The 15,244-nt window shown below is 42.6% G+C and overlaps 2 protein-coding genes across 2 annotated transcripts in view; one reads left to right on the top strand and one right to left on the bottom strand.

The window, feature by feature from the left end:
- Positions 1-2,547, bottom strand: part of LOC135540282 (guanine nucleotide-binding protein G(I)/G(S)/G(T) subunit beta-1-like) — a 29,174-nt gene extending 26,627 nt beyond the window's left edge. Inside the window, exon 1 of the mRNA XM_064966843.1 lies at positions 2,166-2,547. The gene's annotated coding sequence lies outside the window, so the exon portion shown is untranslated. The remainder of the gene's footprint in view (positions 1-2,165) is intronic.
- Positions 2,548-8,265: 5,718 nt separating this feature from the next.
- LOC135540280 (uncharacterized protein C3orf18 homolog) lies at positions 8,266-15,216 on the top strand. Its single transcript, XM_064966839.1, has 5 exons — positions 8,266-8,750; positions 11,691-12,163; positions 12,328-12,353; positions 13,240-13,354; positions 14,343-15,216. The coding sequence occupies exons 2-5, from the start codon at positions 11,732-11,734 to the stop codon at positions 14,421-14,423; spliced, it is 654 nt and encodes a 217-aa protein (XP_064822911.1). The 5' UTR covers positions 8,266-8,750; positions 11,691-11,731; the 3' UTR covers positions 14,424-15,216.
- Positions 15,217-15,244: the final 28 nt, after the last annotated feature.

Genomic DNA, 15,244 nt, shown 5'->3' with positions numbered 1-15,244 from the left:
CGTAGCATTTATTAACTGTAAGTTATAACATATATGAAATGGGTGAGGGACATCCACAAATTATACATACCGTACAAAACATATATTAAATAAGTGTCTCTGATTTACGTACAGAATGATACAAAATGCTGAGACCAGGTTGGATATTAAACTTGAAACACTCCTGTCCTGGTGTAATTTGACTGCAGCGGGAAACATTGATGTGCTCAAATATAGTGGTACAAATAATTTGCTTGCAATCCATTAGCACTATTTGCATCCAATTTGAATGTCACCTGCAAATAAACTGATGAATCACTCTCCGTTGCTATTCAGATGTTACAATATTTGTTTGAACAATTCAGGCTCATTGTAGATAACTTACAATGCTGCAAATGCAAGAACACCCCCGCTCATCTCTTTCAGATGTCTGTCATTTACAGAGAAAAGCAAATTAGCTGGCTTGAAAGTTGATGTTAAAGAAGTTAGGGTAGCTACCACTACCAAAACAGTTACACTTATCACCTATGAAGCCTCAACCGATGGCATGCTAATTAATGTCTTGCTACCAAAACAGTTACATGATCACCTATGAAGCCTCAACCGATGGCATGCTAATTAATGTCTTGCTACCAAAACAGTTACACTGATCACCTATGAAGCCTCAACCGATGGCATGCTAATTAATGTCTTGCATCGATGGAAACATGAGACTGAGGCAGCAAACGCCATCTTGTTCGCTGCCGCTGTTTATAGGCCTAGCTACTAGGGTTGAAGAATCGAAGCTAACTAGACACGTAGATTGATTTACTTTCATGCTATGTCACATGTGAAAATAAATGTGCAATCCCAGTATTTAATACAACATGCGAAAAGGCCGAGATGTTATATTTCAATTTCCATTATCAGAATGTATGCCTCAACGATTTCTAACCAAATAACCCTGCTCAATAGCAGTGACCTCAATACTAGCTACTAGACAGCAGCCCAACTTCACTCTCCGACAACGGACGTCGGGGATTATCAGAAAAACAGACAAACAGAAAAGACCCACCCAAAGGGAATATAACACACTGATCCAGCATTCCTATCGGTTCGCCCCCGTGCTAGACGTGTGCTAAATTACTCCAGCAACTAGCTCAGGAGTTAGCTGGCTAGTGTTGGAGAAGAAAAGAAAATCCAATTAATTACCTACTTAACTAGAAGTAGCCATGTCGTTAAAGCCAGCAGTAGCCGTTTAATTTGATGTAAACCACAAGAGCCAAGTAAAGCAATTGTGCTACCGTTAAGGTGGGGGATATTTAAATGGTACAAATGGTTTATTTACCAGCTAGCAGTTAGCTAACGTTTGTGCTATTTAACATCAATCCAGCTAACTTTAGTTAGCAAACTAGCTAACGTTAGTGTTTAACATAGTTAACTAGCTAACGTTAACTGAATTTATAACTACGTTAGCTATCTAGGTGGTAGATTGGCAAAAGTGATCGTACTTGACTACCAAAACGGCATATCTAACAATGCCTCAACTTATTTTAAACACATCCCATTATGAATAGTGCCCAAGATAAATTGCTAGCAATGGACAAGTCAGATAACTAACGTTAGCTAGTTATCGCTTGCATTTTAGGCCACAGTTGTCCATCTCCAAGATGTTAGCTACCCAGCTAACAAGTCCGCTTTTAATAAACAAGTTAAATATGGTTGTTTTGAAATGCAGTTTAAATTAAAGGGGTATTGAGGCACGGTTAATATTTTTTTTATGGAAAAAAATTAAGCTAGCTGGACAACATTGCTGGTAGCTAACTAGTTAACGCAGCGGTCTACCTCAGCTACTTGGGTACCTAACCAAATTAGCTAGCTGACGTTAGCTGGTTAATGACTTGTCCAAGAAAGTGTTTGCTGTCCACTTCTCATGAATTGTACAGGGTCCAACCCGTCCTTTGCTAAATCAGGCTGGATATATAGTTAGGTCGGTACGTTAACTATACATACGAGTATTTCAATATACATGCTGAAATTAGGATCGATATAGCCAGCAGCTGGAAAGCAGCTAAAATTGGCTATGCTAACGTTAACCCACCCCGGATAGTAACGTAAACTAGCTAATCTAACGTTACCAAATCGGCCAACAATTACACTAGCATTTTGTTTTCCAAATGTGCGACATTGCACCGTGACCGTCCTACCTTTTATCAGTTGGCTTGTTTATTTAGCATTGACTGGAAAAGGTAACGGTGTAGTTATTCCTCCAATCCCACGCATCAACGAACAGCTAGTTTACAAACTAGCTAGCTTTCAGAGGAGCAACCCTTCCCAAACGTAACCAGGCTGGCCAGTAAGCTTTTTCAACAACCTGGACCAACCGGGGGGGGGGGGTAAAAATCACACCACTCCCTGCTGATGACGGGACACAGATCCCTGCTGCAAAGTGCAAGTAGGCTTATTGACAATCTCAATAATCAATTATCACTACTGTCTGTTCCCGATGTATATTTCATTTAGAAGCCACTTCCACTTAGGCCGCCCTAAACTCTTTCTCGGTACCACTCAGTCACTACTTCACCCGGCAATCAAACCGCGAGATGGGCGCGGTAACCCTGCAATAAACTATGGGAAACCCCACGCTCTGCAGCAACGCTCGCATAAACACAAAATTAGATTGTACATTCGTTTAGAAAAAGTACAATATAGGCCAATAATCAGTGCAAAATATCAAATTAATTGTCGAATAAATTAATTAATCTAGGTATATTATGGGTTGGGCCATTGGAACACAGGAGTGATGGTTTGCTGATAATGGGTCTCTGTACGCCTATGTTGATATTCCATTAAAAAAATGGATTAAAATATATATATATACATACATGTACATACATATACACACATATATATACACATATACACATATATACATACAGATATATACATACATACACATATATTCATATATATATATATACACATATACACGTATATATACATACAGATATATACATACATACACATATATTCATATATATATATATACATATACACATATATATATACACACATATACACAGATATATACATACATACATATACATATATACAGATATATACATACATACACATATATTCATATACATATATATATATATACATATATATATACACATATACATACATATACACATATATATATATATATATATATATATATATATATATATATATATATATATATATATATATACATATATACATACATTTATACATATTTTTTTTTTTTTTTAGAATGTGAAATATCATAATAATAGCAGAGAGAATGATTTATTTCAGCTTTTATTTGATTGAGGTCAGGGCTTTGTGATGGCTACTCCAATACCTTGACTTTGTTGTCCATAAGCCATTTTGCCACAACTTTGGAAGTATGTTTGGGGCCATTGTCCATTTGGAAGACCCATTTGCGACCAAGCTTTAAATTCCCGACTGACGTCTTGAGATGTTGCTTCAATATATCCACAATTTTCCTTCCTCATGAAACCATCTATTTTGTGATGTACACCAGTCCCAACCTGCAGCAACGCACCCCCACAACATGATGCTGCCACCCCCGTGCTTCACGATTGGGATGGTGTTCTTCGGCTTGCAAGCATCCCCCTTTTTCCTCCAAACATAACGATGGTTATTATGGCCAAACAATCTATTTTTGTTTCATCAGACCAGAGGACATTTCTCCAAAAAGTATGATCTTGTCCCCATGTGCAGTTGCAAACCATAGTCTGGCTTTTTTATGTCGGTTTTGGAGCAGTGCCTTCTTCCTTGCTGAGCGGCATTTCAGGTTATGCAAATATATGACTTGTTTTACTGTGGATATAGATGCTTTTGTACCTGTTTCCTATAGCATCTTCACAGGGTCCTGTTTTCCTGGGATTGATTTGCACTTTTCGCACCAAAGTACGTTCATCTCTAGGAGACAGAACACCTCTTCATCCTGAGCGGCATGATGGCTGCGTGGTCCCATGGTGTTTATACTTGCGTACTATTGTTTGTACAGATGAACGTGGTTCCTTCAGGCATTTGTAAATTGCTCCCAAGGGTGAACCAGACTCGTGGAGTTCTACAAAAAATTTTCTGAGGTCTTGGCTGATTTCTTTTGACTTTCCCATGATGTCAAGCAAAGAGGCTGTAACGCTTGTCTTCATGTTCGTAATGTTTTATTTACTGAATACTGAAATACAAAAATAACAACGTGAAATAAACGAAAACCGAAACAGTCCTGTAAGGTGCAGAAAACACTAAACAGAAAATAATCACCCACAAAACACAGGCTACCTAAGTATGATTCTCAATCAGAGACAACAAACAACACATGCCTCTGATTGAGAACCATACTAGGCCAAACACGTAGAAAATATAACATAGAAAAAAAAACATAGACAACCCACCCCAACTCACGCCCTGACCAACCTAATGCAAAGACATAAAAAAGAAACTAAGGTCAGAGCGGGACAGTACCCCCCCCCCCCAAAGGTGCGGACTCCGGCCGCAAAACCAGAACCTATAGGGGAGCGTCTGGGTGGGCGTCTGCCCGCGGTGGCGGCTCTGGCGCGGGACGTGGACCCCACTCCATCATAGTCTTTGCCCGCTTAAGTGGTGCCTTTTGAGCGGCGACCTTCGCCGCCCACCTCGGACTGGGGACCCTTGCAGCGGGCCCCGAATGGACGGTGGTTCTGGTAGCACCGGATAGGCGGGAGACACCGGCAGCACCAGACAGGCGGGAGACTCCGGCAGCACCGGACAGGTGGGAGACTCCGGCAGCACCGGACAGGCGGGAGACTCCAGCAGCACCGGACAGGCGGGAGACTCCGGCAGCACCAGACAGGCGGGAGACTCCGGCAGCACCAGACAGGCGGGAGACTCCGGCAGCGTCGGCGTGAAGGGCGAATCCGGCAGCGCCGGAGTGACGGGTGGCTCCGGCAGCTCCTAACTGACGGGTGGCTCCGGCAGCTCCTAACTGACGGGCGGCTCTGGCAGCTCAGGACAGACGGGCGGCTCTGGCAGCTCCTGACTGACGTACGGCTCTGGCAGCTCCTGACTGACAGGCGGCTCTGGCAGCGCTGGACAGGAGGGAGACTCTGGCAGCGCTGGACAGGAGGGAGACTCTGGTAGCGCTGGACAGGAGGGAGACTCTGGCAGCGCTGGACAGGAGGGAGAATCTGGCAGAGCTGGACAGGAGGGAGACTGGCAGCGCTGGACAGGCGGGAGCACCTGGAAGCGCTGGACATGAGGGGGCACCCGGAGGGAGGAGACGGAGAGACAGCCTGGTGCGTGGGGCCGCCACCGGAGGCCTGGTGCGTGGAGGCTGCACCGGATGGACCTCTCGAGCACCGAGCCTGCACAACCTATCCTGGCTGGATACTCCCCGTAGCCCGGCCAGTGTGGCGAGGTGGAACAGACCGCACTGGGCTGTGCTGGCGAACCGGGGACACCGTGCGTAGGGCTGGTGCCATATACCCGGGCCGAGGAGACGCACTGGAGACCAGATGCGCTGAGCCGGCTTCATAGCACCTTGCTCGATGCCAACTCTAGCCCGGCCGATACGAGGCGCTGCGATGTAGCGCACCGGGCTATGCCTGCGCACTGGGGACACCGTGCGCCTCACGGCATAACACGGTGCCTGCCCGGTCCACCTCTCTCCACGGTAAGCACGGGGAGTTGGCTCAGGTCTCCTACCTGACTTAGCCACACTCCCCATGTGCTCCCCCCAAGACATTTTTGGGGCTGCCTCTCGTCCCTGTTGCGCTGCCGTGCTAGCTCCTCATAATGCCGGCTGCCTCCAGCTCTTCCCGGGGGCAGCGATATTCTGCAGCCTGTGCCCAGGGTCCTTTTCCGTCCAAAATCTCCTCCCATGTCCAGGAGTCCAGAACCCTCTGCTCCTGGTTACCACGCTGCTTGGTCCGGTTGTGGTGGGTGATTCTGTAACAGTTGTCTTCGTCTGTAACGGTTGTCTTCCTCGTCTGACGACGAGTATGAAATATCGGACCAATGCGCAGCATGGTATGTGTTCATGATGTTTAATTTACTGAACACTGAAATACAAAAATAACAAGTTGAAATAAACGAAAACCGAAACAGTCCTGTAAGGTGCAGAAAACACTAAATAGAAAATAATCACCCACAAAACACAGGTGGGAAAAGGCTACCTAAGTATGATTCTCTCAGAGACAACGAACGACACCTGCCTCTGATTGAGAACCATACTTGGCCAAACACATAGAAAATATAACATAGAAAAAAGAACATAGACAACCCACCCCAACTCACGCCCTGACCAACCTAACATACATACATTAAAAAAACTAAGGTCAGAACGTGACAGAGGCACTGAGTTTGAAGGTAAGCCTTGAAATACATCCACAGGTCCACCTCCAATTGACTCAAATGATTTTCAATTCACCTATCAGAAGCTTCTAAAGCCAAGACATCATTTTCTGGAATTTTCCAAGCTGTTAAAAGGCACAGTCAATTTATTGTATGTAAACTTCTGACCCACTGGAATTGTGATACAGTGAATTCTAAGTGAAATAATCAGTCTGTTGAACAATTGTTGGAAAAATGACCTGTGTCATGCACAAAGTAGATGTCCTAACCGACTTGTCAAAACTATAGTTTGTTAACAAGACATTTGTAATGTGGTTGAAAAACAAGTTTTAATGACTCCAACCTAAGCATATGTAAACTTCCGACTTCAACTGTACATAGTCTTACTATTTATTTTAGTAACTAATACAATGTTATCCAACATCAAAATTATATTCTGAATACTGCAATAAACAGTTATAGCTGATGAAAAATGTAAACAATGCTGTTATTCTACTGTCAAATTCCATATAGAATTGTATCAAACTTTACTGTTCTTACACAGTTGATAAGCTTTTTTTTGTGTAGATTAATTTTAGAATGAGAGATGTGAAAATCAAAGGCATTGTACTGTAACATGACATGTTAGGAGATTCATTTATAGTAGGATTTCTGTCATCACTAGATGTCAGTGTTTTACCTTTTCAATGCCTTATTGCAATGATGTGATCCACCAGGACTCAGGTCGAGGTATTTTTTATTTCTACTGTTAATAGATACCAAACACCTAGAACTAATATATACTGATTCCACTAACGATGTTAAAGACATACTTTCCTTCTATATTTCTATTTATTAAAAATACATCAAAGGAAATTGGATGACGAAGGCTGTCCAATTCTGTTTCTTATATACAGCTAGCCAGTAGTAATATCTTCCTTATTACTTGTTTTTGTGTCATCGCAGGAAAAGGTACCTTTAACCGTAGCTTCCTGGGTCTAATGGCATTAAAGAGCCAAAGGCCAAGATGCAGAGCTACGAGCTGCTTTCAACGTGTTTGACAAACAGGTCAAGGGATATATCGAGTGGAATACACTGAAGTAAGACTAACATTACCTACAGCATCTATTGCTTGGTTCGAGTTTAGAGACCTTTTTGCCCGTTTTTCCTCGCTATGAACTTATATTAACTTTAAGAATCAGCTACAAACCACCTCTATTTGCAGGTACAGTATGTGTTGATGAATGCATCAGAATCACTGAATGAGTTGGAGGCAGAGCAAATGATGGAGCCAGATAAAGATTGAGATGGAACCATCGACTATGAAGGTAAGAGTAGACCAGTCTCTCAAAATGATATTCATTTTATCTCACTGAAACTAACCTGGATAAAAAAGTTTTAACAAATAACCTTAATTTAAAGCATCTGATTTTCTTCTCAAAATGAATGGTGGCCATGATGACTGCAGACTCCTTCAAAATGAGCTAAGTGAATCAAAGAAGCCAGCAATGAAGAGAGAACATTATGTTGGTCAGGGTTGACCGTGTTGGTTACTGTCCTGAACATCATGCTTCACTTGTTTTGATGATGTATTATAATAAAACAAGACAATTTCTCTCAAAATTGGTCCTCAAGTATGCAGATGTTTTCATTAAAATAAAGCTGTGTCTATTACTGCGTTGTGTGCTGACTGATTGAATTGAATTCTTATGGGTGACTTTTGGGGTAAAATATGGTATCTCATATGTATGATTTCTCAAAATTACAGTACTCAAACAAATCCTTACAACCTAACGGTACTATGAATGAAAAGGGCTTGATTGAAAGCGCATTTGCCTCACTGAAAATCCCCAGTCCGTTGCCTGTTAGAGGATGTGACATCATAGGGTTAATTTCCCCAGGCCAGCCACCCGGATATAATCATCCATCTTGGCCTGACAGCATCTGGTCTCCCCAACCATTAAATCCCATTCTCATCCCTATAAATCCAGATTGACGGCTCAGAGAGCCAACGCCAGCTGCTGCTTTCACCCCAGCCGACCTATCACAGGAGGGATGGGGGAGGGAGCTTTGGATCACAGAGCTCTGGTTGCAGCATCCCTGGAGCAGCTACTGTTATCTGAAACACAAGGGCCAGGATAGGGAAACAGGTCTAAAGAAGGGATAGACGGGGAATCCTCTGGAATCATCCAGGGGTCGGGTTGCTTTGTGTGGAGTGGAGCAGGAGGTGAGAAGAAATGTTTTCCATGTAAACACCCCTCAGAAGGGATAAGCGGAGGAGGGGTAGAGAGACGAGGAAGGGTAGAGAGAGGAGGGGTAGAGAGAGGGGAAACGTTCCTTCTCCCTAGGATATTACCCCTCTATCTGGCTACCTACTACGGCTCCTTTAAAAAAAAATTGTGGTAATCCCATCACATCAAGGAAAGGTAGGTACATACCCCTAATCTGGGAGGGCAATTAAGAGGATCTTGCATGTCATGTTGGCAGGATTAAAAGCCATATTTTGCCGTATTTATACTTATTGACTTACAGAGGAATGATCACTGTGCAACATTTCATGGTGTGAAAAGGACAATAAGAGATGATAAACTTGAGAAACATGCTATATTATGGAAATGTTATGTTGACTGTCTTTGTACTGTATTTGTTCTCCAATTGGACAGTGACAAAGGCTGAGACTGGCTCTGGGTTGTGATTGGTTGAGATCTTGCACTGCACATGTTCCGCATTAGATGAATAAACAGACAGACAGCTGGCAGACTGCATTTGAGGTGGGACAGGGGATGGCTCATGTGTCTTTGTTTTCACGGCTCGCTTTGAGGCAAGCAACACTGAACCATGCATGAGAGCACCAGCAGTTCCTGACGACTGTGAAATCTCGTTCTCCATAGCCAATGTGAGTAGGACCTTAAAACAGGTTCACAAGGCTGTGGGGCCAGACAGATGACCAGGGCGCATATTCAGAGCCTGTGCCGATCAGCTGCCGGGTGTCTTAACTGACATTTTCAACCTCTCCCTAACCCAGTCTGTAATACCTACAGGTTTCAAGCAGAGTCCCACCATAGTCCCTGTGTCCACGAAAGCAAAGGTAACCTGTCTAAATGACTATTGCTTTGAACGGTCATGGCTCACAACACCATCCTCCCAGACACCCTGGACCCACTCCAATTCACATATCACCCCAAGAGATCCACAGATGACACAATTTATTTTGTACTCCACACTGCCCTCCCACCTGGACAAGAGGAACCCCTATGTGAGAATTCAGTTCATTGACTACAGCTCAGCGTTCAACACCATAGTCCTCTTCCAAGCACTATGGTGTTGTTCACCCACAACTGCGTGGCTGCGCACAACTCCAACACCATCATTAAGTTTACTGACGTCATGACAGTGGTAGGTCTGATCACTGACCACAATGAAACCACCTATAGAGAGGTGGTCAGTGACCTGGCATAGCGGTGCCAGGACAACAACCTCTCCCTCAATGTCAGCAAGACAAAGGAGCTGATTGTGGACTACAGGAAACGGACGGACGAGCACGCCCCCATCAACAGTGACAGGGCTGCAGTGGAGCAGGTCGAGTGCTTCAAGTTCTTCTGCGTCCACATCAGAATTAACATGGTCCACACACATCAACACAGTCATGAAGGAGGCTGAAAAGATTTGGCATGGCTCTCAGTTCCTCAAAAAGTTATACAGCTGCACCATTGAGAGCATCTTGACTGGCTGCATCAGTGTTTGGTATCGCAACTGCTTGGCATCCGACCACAAGGCGCTACAGAGGGTAGTGTGTACGGCCCAGTACATCACTGGGGCCGAGCTCCCTGCCATCCAGGACCTCTACACCAAGCAATGTCAGAGGAAGGCAAAAAATTGTCAAAGACTCCAGCCACCCAAATCACAGACTGTTCTGCAAGTGATACCAATGCACCAAGACTGGAACCAACGGGACCCTAAACAACTTCTACATCCAAGCCATAAGACTACTAAATAGTTAACCAAATATCTACCCAAATATCTGCATTGACCCTTTTTGCACCAACTCTTTTGACTCATCACATAAGCTGCTGCTACTGTTTATTACCTATCCTGTTGCCTAGTCACTTTACCCCTACCTGAACATATCTACCTCAATTACCCCATACCCCTGCACATCGACTCGGTACTGGTACCCTGTGTATATAGCCAAGTTGCCGTTACTCATTGTGTATTTACTCCTTGTGTTATAATTGTTTCTATATTTTTCTCTCTGCATTGTTGGGAAGGGCCCATAAGTAAGCATTTCACTGTTCGTCTACACGAACAGTGCACCATTGTTGTTTACAAAGCATGTGACAAATACAATTTTATTTTATTTGTGTGAGACTATACTAGATTATATCATGTCTGCCATACTATTGTACATGGCAGAATTCAGCATGTAAATACACTGACCCTCTGGCTCACAGTTTAATGATATCTTATGAAGGCTTAATGAAGCCTACACTAGCCCTTTATAAGGTTTATATACTTTACATGCTTTATAAATACTATTTAAAGGGTGGTGTGTGTGTGGTTGTGCAGTACTACTGTATGTGTGCAAACTTCGGAGCGACTGTGTAAACAGCACACCTTCTGACACATTGCCTAACAAAGTGTGCTGAATTTCTTCGGGTTGGTTTTCCTCTGTATTTTCTCTGCTATGTTCTGCCACCCTTTTCTCTGCTTCTGGTGCCCACATCCTGCCCACAACACCCACTGCTGCCTTGTCGGCACAACAGGTTCTGGGGTTTAATCTGATGGAACCAGGGGTGGGGACATATATGCTTTTACCTGTTTCTACAAATACACACTTCTACGAGGCGAACATCGTGTCATGTCATGAGCACTGTGAAAAATACACACAATTATTTTGCATATAGTTTAGTTTTTATGGAGGATGCACCTTGGTGCCAATTTGTTTCAGTATTTCACAAAAAGATTAACACCTGACTGCTTTCAGTAGGTGATCAGAGGTTTTGCCTTGATCTGAATCAGAATGAAAGTGCCCTCCTGTTTAACACGTGTATTTCAGACCTCAAACATGCTACACACACACAAAACCAACCTACAACCAACCAAGCCATATGATATGGGGTGGCAGGGTAGCCTAGTGGTTAGAGTGTTGGGCTAGTAACCAAAAGGTTGCAAGTTCAAATCCCCGAGCTGACAAGGTACAAATCTGTCGTTCTGCCCCTGAACAGGCAGTTAACCCACTGTTCCTAGGCTGTCATTGAAAATAAGAATTTGTTCTTAACTGACTTGCCTAGTAAAATAAAGGTTAAAAAAATATATATATGCTATTGTAGTGTGCATAATATGTTTGTTTTCTGATCTGTTTTCAGTTCTGCCTGGAGAGTGTGTTCTGGTGTACTCTGCATTCCCAATGCTTCAGCAGACCTCAGTCCAGAGAGAGTCAACCTGCGGCTGTTGTGACACACCTGAGATACAGACAAGAGTCACATTGAGACAACCACAGCAGTGGGACACAAGACAACTCTCCACATTGCTTTGTTGTTTCCTCTTAGCTGAAACCATGTATATGACTACGGCCAAGACCACCGCAAGCTTTCTCTCCACTGTCTCCAGCACCTCCATGACCCCCATTCTCACTGTTACAACGGATGCCAGGATGGAACAGGGGATGGTCACAGAGTCCAGGACAAAACTCATGACCACTAACATTACTATAACAACAACCAACGAGACAAGCTTCAATGCCACCAAGCTGCCAGAGTTGGAGCTCGAGGGCTCTGAGATGGGCATGGTGTTGGTGCCCTTTGGCATCATCACTGTAATTGGCTTGACATTGGTCATGGTAAGAAAGCAATCGCTTCAGTCACTACCTAGTTTCCATGCCCACAAAATATGTCTGTTTGTCACGACAGTGTACACAGTATGAATGAGTTTAATTTCCTCCTCTTATCTAATTAACAATGATATGTGTGACTCCCTGTGCCCCACCATGTCTTCCACTCCCAGATGCTGTATATCAGGAAACGGAAGAGGTGAGGAAGTTCCTTATTATATAAGAGTTGAAGTTATCAGCCAGATTTGTGAAAGGGAGGGCTACCTTCCATGCATATCCAAATAATTATAGCATTAAGAGAAAAGTGTCAGTAATCTTTGTCCTGGGAACCCAAAAGTTGAACGAGCTGACGTTAGCACAGAGGAGTCCCTGCCCATATTCTGAAAACCTACCTTAATCAAGTATCTTGATTAAATCCCATGCCGCCCCCCCCTAAAAAAAAAATAGAATAACACTCACACTTTTCTTTTCCTACTTGCACTGACTTAGCTGATTACTATTTTATTGAGGAAAAATTGACTTACTATGATTATGATATGTGGTTGTCTCACATAGCTATATATTTATTTAATTCAAATTTTGAAACGAACAAAGAATACTTAGTAACAAAAATAATATGGCAACTACTGTCCAATGATAATAACAATTAAATAAAAAAGTATGAGGCAACTACTGTCTTCTGACAGCCAATTTAGTAATTCATACATTGTGCAATTCTGAGTTTTATAACGGCATCCAATAATTAATCTGCAAAGATTGTTATAAATTACATCAAATGCACAAAGTAAGGTCTTGGTTTTGTTTTGATAGATGACGTCACCATAGTGTAGGATAGGATGCAGCAGTTGGGTTACTAAATGATTTTGAATGGATATAGTAAAACCATTCTTAGATCTGTATAGTAACCCAAGCTTATAGTTAGGACTTTAATGCACTAACTGTAAGTCACTCTGGAAAAGAGCATCTTCTAAATGACCAACATTTAAAATGTAATGTGTTTCTAACAATTCATTAAAAGGTTTCAATACTACATAGATGCATTTTTCTAACTATTACTTTCCTCCTGCCCTGTGTTCACTGTTCAGACTGGAGAAGCTGAGGCACCAGCTGATGCCCATGTATAACTTTGATCCAGCAGAGGAACAGGATGACTTGGAACAGGAACTACTGGACCACAACCTCACAGGACCCAATAACAAGGTAGTATACGACACAGGTCTGAAGCAGTGCCCAGGCTACACTCCCCTCCTCAGTGATACTGATCCTCTACTGTAGATCTATGATGATACAAGTCTTGATGGTTACATTATGTTCAGACTCGTCTTTAATAACCCACAGGGATCTATTGCTCACTGATCTGCAGTTACTGGATCTCATCTATATTTATCTACAATGGATTCATAAATCTATAGGTTCAGAGCATCATAATGTACTCCAGCAGAGCTTTGTGACTACAGTGCTTACATTACCAGTAACCAGTTGCTATTTTATACTCATATGGACTTGACAATAGGCAAAATGGTAATACATACGGTAAAGTCTAATTTGTGTCTGTTGTTCCATTTTCCTTAAGCTACCCTTTCAAAAAACACTATGTGGACCTTGCCGTGTTAATTATTCTCCATCTACATACAACAAGTTCAACGATTACAACAGAATACCACTGTACACACATGCACAACCTTTTCTACTACACTGGAGTGACACACACCTACACCCTCATTTCCCATCTTCTCTCTGTGTGCCTAATACCATCAAGTTGTTGATTACTGCCTCATCACTCTCACCTCACTGCTCCTAAATGTCCCAAAATGACTGATTTCCTCATTTTCCCCTTGTGATTGACATGACTAGGCTATGAATGTGATTATACAAATGTGTGTGGCAGTACTGGTTTCCTTTACAGACATGTCACTGACAAATACTACACAATCTCTTCCAAATTAACATACAGTAGATATATTAAGTACTCAATTCACTTCTCCACCCATTGATTTGTTTCCCTAACGCTACATTACCAAAACAAATGTTATAAGCAATCACAGCAGTGGCAGATTCAATATTCACTGGTTACAAAATGAAAAATCAGTTCATATGACCACTTATGGCCATGGCATTACAAAGTTATGGTGGATGATTCTAGTATTACCATGGCAACTATTGTGTCTCACAGTTTTACCCCCCCCAGACTCTCACGACCTCCCAGGGGACGACACAGAGGCCCAGTCGCCTGGTCTTCACAGACGTAGCCAACGGACTCAATGCATAACTACACTCTTAAAGACATGAGAGGGGACTGGGGGTCGTGGGGAGGGGACTAGCTATTCCGTCATTGAGATATGTTGCTCAGGAAAAAAAAGGCAAACTGGAATGAAGGCCATGGAAACATACTGATGTCTGGGGGATGTTTTTCAGGCTGGGCTATAAGGGAATTCTGATGTTTAAGTTGTAATGTAGTCCTAGTTTACCTGTGAGGTTCTCCCATCATTGTCATTAGTCCACATCGTCTACAGTTCTTAAATTGTCTCCAGTGACGATTGAGGGATATTTGGGGAAATTAGAAACTTAATTGAACTAAGGATTTTGTACTGGTTGTTATTTGTTGAACAAATACTTAAAGGGTTTTTGTTGGATCACTGTCTTTCTCTGTAGTTAAGTGATAGTGGTGGTAGAACTCCTACATCCATCTTCATTGAAAACTTTGTCTAGAATGTATTCATTTCCACATGTTCGTATTTTGCTGCTAAATGTAGACAACCACATTTGAGAAGAGACTCCTCTAAAATGGTTATGCAAAAATGTTGACTTTACTGCTTCCATAATGGTGGTGGACTAGAGACCTGGAACGACAAGGGGATGGACATTCTACACATTGAAGAACTAAAACACAACATCAGGAGATCTGGAGGACAATGCCTGGGGTACTGTAACCCACCTAGTGTACATTACTGTACCCCTGTCCACACATCCAAAATGTGTCTTTCAGCACTTCTGTCTCTATCGCCCCTTTGCCCTCAAAGTATTAGTATATTTCCACTAAGTAATAAAGTATTAGTATGTTTCTTCTTAGTAATAAAGCAGCAACATTGG

Source organism: Oncorhynchus masou, chromosome 5 (genome assembly GCF_036934945.1).
Source record: "Oncorhynchus masou masou isolate Uvic2021 chromosome 5, UVic_Omas_1.1, whole genome shotgun sequence".
Lineage (NCBI taxonomy): Eukaryota > Metazoa > Chordata > Actinopteri > Salmoniformes > Salmonidae > Oncorhynchus > Oncorhynchus masou.
Note: the sequence above shows the minus strand (reverse complement) of the source record. Positions and strands in the feature narration are given on the sequence as shown.